This window comes from Triticum urartu, chromosome 2A (assembly GCF_056163025.1).
Source record: "Triticum urartu cultivar PI428250 chromosome 2A, HENAU_Tu73, whole genome shotgun sequence".
Classification (NCBI taxonomy): domain Eukaryota; kingdom Viridiplantae; phylum Streptophyta; class Magnoliopsida; order Poales; family Poaceae; genus Triticum; species Triticum urartu.
The window spans coordinates 742,850,468-742,856,392 of record NC_141874.1 but is presented as its reverse complement, the minus strand read 5'-3'; the positions used below and the strand labels follow the sequence as shown (position 1 = coordinate 742,856,392).

The 5,925-nt window shown below is 52.4% G+C and overlaps 1 protein-coding gene across 2 annotated transcripts; it reads left to right on the top strand.

Annotated features, from left to right (window-relative positions):
* The first annotated feature begins 1,810 nt into the window (after nt 1-1,810).
* Nucleotides 1,811-5,363, top strand: LOC147987547 (uncharacterized). 2 transcript variants are annotated; one of them, XM_087545370.1, is made up of 6 exons: nt 1,811-2,019; nt 2,643-2,761; nt 3,884-3,979; nt 4,062-4,155; nt 4,624-4,801; nt 4,946-5,363. In XM_087545370.1, exons 3-6 carry the CDS (start codon nt 3,893-3,895, stop codon nt 5,010-5,012), a joined length of 426 nt encoding a protein of 141 aa, XP_087401496.1. In that variant the 5' UTR covers nt 1,811-2,019; nt 2,643-2,761; nt 3,884-3,892; the 3' UTR covers nt 5,013-5,363. The 2 variants fall into 2 exon arrangements, with proteins under 2 accessions (XP_087401496.1, XP_087401495.1); XM_087545369.1 differs by having other exon boundaries at nt 1,812-2,019; nt 3,878-3,979.
* Nucleotides 5,364-5,925: the final 562 nt, after the last annotated feature.

Here is a 5,925-nt window from a genome sequence, read left to right as displayed (position 1 = left end):
CAAGCCCCTAAACATCAGCCGCTGCCTAGCAATGTGGTCATGGACGACCAACACAACAACTACCATATCCTCATCGTTTGGTGACGGATTGTCCGAATCACAAATGAAGTTGTTGAATTTTTTTTACTCATATCCACTATCCATTTGTACCTTGCGGGTAAAACATAGAACACCTTGCTAGCGTGGTGGAAGAAGCCGGCCGGCGAAGAGCAACGCCTGTCCTCCAGTCCAGGCAACAGGCCTATCGACGTTGAGGCTACAGTGGTAGCGGAGGCACCGGGATCAGAGTGTTTCCAGCGGCGGCGGAGGGTAGGGGTGGCGTGGTCGTGGCGGGTGCTACGGCGGTGGCTGCAGAGGCCATCAACACCGGCAAGTTCAGTCGTCAGTGTGCGGCGTGCTGCTGGGGGAGATGTGTGGGCAAGGGCGGTGGCCTGGGCAGTGTCCCATCGGTCGAAACTAGGCAACGGCAGAGAAGGCGGGGGTGGCCGAGTGTCGGTTGCAAATGGGAGAAGGAGGGGGAATGGCCAATGTGCCACCGACTGACCGGCCAGGGGAGGAGGAAGGCAAGGGCGGGTGTCCTGTGCGCAGTCCTGCCCGTGCGTCCGCTTCATGTCCGCGCTGACGCTAACTGAGCTCACATTTAGCTTTGAAATGGGTCACATGTGGACGAAAAATAGGCACTTGTACGTTTAGATGGACGCATTGGGTCACGATTCCGCACGGACAGTCAGACGCGTTGGAGTTACTGTAAAGAGAGTGACCCGCATGCTGGCCGTGTCCGGCCGACGGGGGCTGTGATCGATCGAGTCGCGCTTGATGAGATGGAGAAAACTGGCGTTGGATTTGGTCTGCTGAAATGTCGTGCACGCTTCCAAAACCCGGTGTCTGGAGCGGCATTTGCTGAGCAGACACGCATGTGCATTCTTCAGTCCCCGAACGCAACTTGTGATGCTGCGATCGTGGCCGATGGAGAGTTCTGTTTCTCTTGGCGCTCCTGCATGCATGCATGGTACTCTACTGTACAGTACTACCCTACCATGGCACATCTCCCCTCGCCCACATCACCGGACTCCAACGTGGGATGGATCATGGCTGGATCTGGCGCGCCCGCCTGTGAGTGAAGTCGACCGACGGTGACCTCGTACGTACTACGTACAGGTTGGCATGGTATATTGGCATGCATGGTGATACAGCCGAACCCCTCCCCGTCGCATCATCCTACGACCAGATGCTCGCGCGTGGCACCGTCACCGGCCGAGCGGCGGCGGCGGCTAGCGTCGCAAGAGCCAACCAACGAGGCTCCAACGGTCCAACCACGCCGGACCTTGCACGCTCGCCAACAACCATGGCACGCACGCGCACGGTCACCGAGGCGGGCAGGCGCAAAAGCGGTCGCGTTCGTCCGCTACCGGCAGGCACCCGTGGCGCCGCGCCCACGTGACGCGCACCGATGCTGTGCAGCTGCACGTTCCCGGCAACGCGACAACAGTCGCGGGCGCTCCGCCACGCCGCTGCTCGCTGCTCGCTGCGTGGCCTGCGCCGCTGACCGTAGACTCGGCAAGCGCGCCCCCCCCCGTGTGCGGGCCCACATGGCAGACGACGCCACCGGTCCCGGCGCCCTGGACCCTGTGCACGGGTCCCCGTGCTCCAGGCCCCCGCTACCGCTAGATCAGAGTGCCCGCTTCTGGTGCGTGGACTGGGTGCACCCCACCCTCCGAGAGGCCACCCCTGCGCGCGCCTCGTGAACCACCACCATCATCCAGCAGTTACCAGTACCCCAACTCACCAGTCAGTTCAGTCCACCACCACCACCCCACCCCCCTCCCCTCCTCTCCTCTCCCTCCCTCCCTCCCCCACAGCTCGCTCGTCATCCCCGCCACTCCTGCAGCTTCTTCTCCTCCCCCAGACTGCGTCTGCGTCCTCCGATCCATCGGAACAGAAGCAGGGCCGTCATCCGGATCCCTGCCAGGAGCTCGCGGCCGAGCAATCCGAGGAGAATCCAACTAGAACCAGAACCAGGTGCGTGCTCTCTTCATCTTCTCCCCACCGCCGCAATCTCATTCCGGTTTCGCCTCCTAAACTCTCCCCGGACTGGACGCCATTCCTGCCCGTCTGCGTTTTCTTTCGGATTTGCGGCGGCCCGACGGAGATTTCTGAGTCTCGCTCGCCGGCGGTTAAACCAAGGGACATTTTGGAGGAGTAGTAGTAGGTGGTTGGTGTTCTTATTAGTCGCCGTTGATCAGAGCCCACGGGTGATGCGGAGGCTGCATTGTTAGGTAGAAGATTAGTTGAGACATGTGTTTTCCTCTGTACACGCTCTCGAGTCTAGACAGCGGGGTGGGATTCTGTGGGGTTATTTGTTCTGTCCGCGAGAAAATAAGGATCAAATTTTGTGTTCCTCCACTCCACCAGTGAACTGGATTTGCATCAGTTTTCTTGCTGATTCAGTTTATTTCTCATTAGTTTCAGACTTTCAGTGAACTGGATCAAAAAGAAATCTCTAGTTTCAGGCCCTCCTTTTCTTTTCACCTGGATAATATATTGGGCCCTTCTGGCTCTTGCTGATTGTTGCAAATGCTGTATACATTTCAAGTTCTTGGCCGGGGAAAATGGCATTGAACTTCTGTTGCACATACCTGCAGGAAAATTTGGAACGCAAGTACTACAAAGCCAGTTGTAGACCCGGCTGGAGAGAACTCAGGGTCCATCCACATCCATCTCGACTCGAAGCAACCAGGGGAACACGAAAGCCAGTTGAAAGGTACCTTTCACTCAGATCTGACCCACCTCGTGACACTTCTGCTGTTAGTGTTATGTTTACACACCTTATTCTCGGTGGCTGCAATGTGCCAAGAAAGCTCCGCTCCAAAATAGTCTTAATTAGCTCCAGAGCATGTGTCAAATGTGGATCCTGTCCTGCATTTTGTATGCACGCACTTGTCCTGTCTGCTTGAAATATTGCATGTAAAGGGGATCTTGCTTGCTTGCTTGCTTGCACGGTTGGAAAGCTGTAGGTTTCACAAGCAAGCACGATGTAGCCCTTGCCGCCCATAGGTTGTTTGTGATTGATGTATAAAATACTCAGCGGTTGGTGGCATGTTGTGGTTCTTGCCCATTTGCACTCTCCCTTTAGATTCACTCAGGTTTCACTCATTTATTATCTGCCTCCTTTTTCATGTCTCTAGTTGGTGTGTTGTGCTAGCTTGATCTTTTCTGGGGTGTGCTTTTTAGGACGGCGATTTACAGTAGGTTAGCACTGTCAGTACACACGCCACATCTGCTTGCTATTTTTGTAGGGGTATTGTTCTTACTTAGAGTCAGCTGATCACCTTTCCTCTGTATGTATGAAAATGGATTAGTTCGGGAAGATGTTGTAAAGAATTAAGGGTTGCACATGCATTGGATAATGGCTGGAGATGTACTAATTAATTACGGAGTAATTTGGTTTGCTTTCGTAGCTGGTACATTAGAAAGTTTTTCTTGGAAATCATGTTTGCCCAGTACGGCAGTGCCGTGGGTCTGGTGCCTTGATGAATTTAGGCTGGTGGTGCTTTGGCAAATTTTCATAGCTGGCACATCAGAAAGTTTTTCTTGGAAATCATGTTCGCCCAGTACGGCAGTGCCGTGGGTCTGGTGCCTTGATGAATTTAGGCTGGTGGTGCTTTGGCAAATTTAATGGTTTCTTTTCATGGAAATTGTACTGATAGTGGTAGGTCAGGCATGTTAGTGCACCCCCTCCATTTAGTGCAGTATTAGATGGTACTCAACACCGTAATCATATCGGTTGCTGGGGTACTTTTAGTATGCTTCAAGCTCTTAATGGCCAATAAAATGAGATTTGGTACATACCACTCTATTGATCAGACTTTTGTTGCAGAGCCAGATCACAAGCATGGACAGGACAGGAAATGTGGTATTGGATATTGAGAGCCTGCCTCAACAACCCGATAAATGCTGCACTGGAAGTCCAAAGATGACTGTATGTCCTCTAATTTACATAATGAACACGAAGGTTCAGTAATTATTTGAAAGGGTCTTAACCTGCCATAATTTTCCTGCAGAGAGCCTTGTCGCGTAAGGGTCCAAACCGCATGGAGAGGAGGGGCGGTGAAGAGCAGGAGCCAGATGACTTGGCAAAAAAAGTTATCATTAAAGGTGACAAACTACAGTTTTTTTGGTCTAAGTTTTTAGGAACTATTTTATACAATTTTGCATTTATTGGTATACAATATATAATTACATACATCCTATTCTTTGTGACACATAATTGCAAGATCCTTTTGATCCTAGCTGCTTTTGCTCCATGCACATACATATTTTGAGCATTAACCTGAATCTAGACCAGAAAAAAAGGGAAATGTCCTAATTTCTAAAGTACCATTCTGAAGTGAGAAAGCTTTCCGAAATTCCTTTTGCAACTTCACAGTTAGCTGGTATGGTATTGATGATTGATCCTGTGAGGATATAACAAATTGTACTTCAATTTTATGGTTGGCAAACAAACCTGTCTACTGCTTTAAGCATATATATGCAGAGTCAATTTCCGATTCGGAACACTGCTGCCGCAATTCGACAGTAATAACCACTGGTGCTTATATTTATTTGAAATTTTCTTCACTGCAGTTGTTCCATCTCAGTTGGAGCAGATCAAGTTGCCGCTAGTGCACAACAAACCTTTGGTCACTCCACATTGCACTGCCACCGCACCTGTTCTGACTGACTCTGTTGAAGGAAGGTCCAAGAGATTTAATCGACTCACGGCGTTTCATCCGCGCAGAATTCTTCTCTTCTTTGCAACTTTGTAAGTCACCCACCTTGTTGAGTTTGTCATTCTGTTGTGCCCGCCTTTCTCCTCCTCTTTAACTCGTTTATTACAGTCACCGTTGGCTGCTGCTCTCTAACCCGTTTCCTTCTCATGCAATGTCTGTTTGTGCCTCCCTGACAGGTCGAGCGTGGGGACGATGGTGCTGATATACTTCACCCTCGGCATCACCGGCAAGGTGGAAGCATAGTCTTTCTTTACATTGGCGGCGTGGCGGTACATTCCATAGCTAGGACCAGCTTTCTTTCTTTTCAGTTTTTGCTTTGTTTTGGGGAGATGAAGGACTACTGTAGCATTATAGCGATGCAACAGCAATGGAGACGGACACCAACATTCAAAAAAAAGCAATGGAGATGACACAGTCAGGCTCTCGTCTCGGCCATGCTGCTCGACCAAGCGGTGCTCGTCATCACTGCCGCCCAGCCCAGTGTGGTGCTCCTTGGCCTCCCAGAAATTTTCTTCCGTTGTGTACGTATAAAGAAAGAGTGTGTGACAGTGTGAGACTGACACAGAGTGCCGTTGGTGATGATGATGATGAGTGCGCGCTGTGTTGCTCGACGCGGGTTCGGATACGAACCCCACTCCTTTGGCTGCTGGAAGCGAGAGAAGGAGCCGTGTCAGTCCGATTCATTATTACGCCCCCACCACCTCCAGCGGCCTCCCGCCTGCTTTGGCGTCCCCGTTGCCCGGGTGCGTGGCACTCTGCTCTGGCCGTTTCCTAAGTGGCGACGCTCCTCTGCGCGCGCACCACGGCGACGCCACTCACGCCGCCGACTTTTTCCTGTTGGCACTCAAGCCGCGCCCTGAATCTGCTCCGGTGGAGCAGCTCGCGTGCGCGGCAGACCGGGACCGGTGGCCCGGTGGGGCGCGGAAGCTGGGTGGGCAATGCAACCGTGCAAGTGCATCGTCTGCTAGCGCTTTTTTCCAGCTCGAAATCGACCCCGCCGCGAGATCCGTTGTGGAATCTGTCGGCCCCGCCGTGCCGGGTGCCGGACCGGCACACGACCGTTCAAAAGCACCTGCCCGTGGACGAATGATTGGCCAACGATTCTACGCTACCCCAAACTGACGGATTTTGTGGCGCCGTCCGGCCTCTTTTAAAT

Excerpts from the sequence above, each read along its gene's own strand:
- LOC147987547 (XM_087545370.1), top strand. The coding sequence starts at position 3,893 with ATGGACAGGACAGGAAATGTGGTATTGGATATTGAGAGCCTGCCTCAA. Across the intron at positions 4,156-4,623 it reads AAAAAAAGTTATCATTAAAG|TTGTTCCATCTCAGTTGGAG; the intron begins GTGACAAACTAC and ends TCTTCACTGCAG. Across the intron at positions 4,802-4,945 it reads CTTCTCTTCTTTGCAACTTT|GTCGAGCGTGGGGACGATGG; the intron begins GTAAGTCACCCA and ends CCTCCCTGACAG.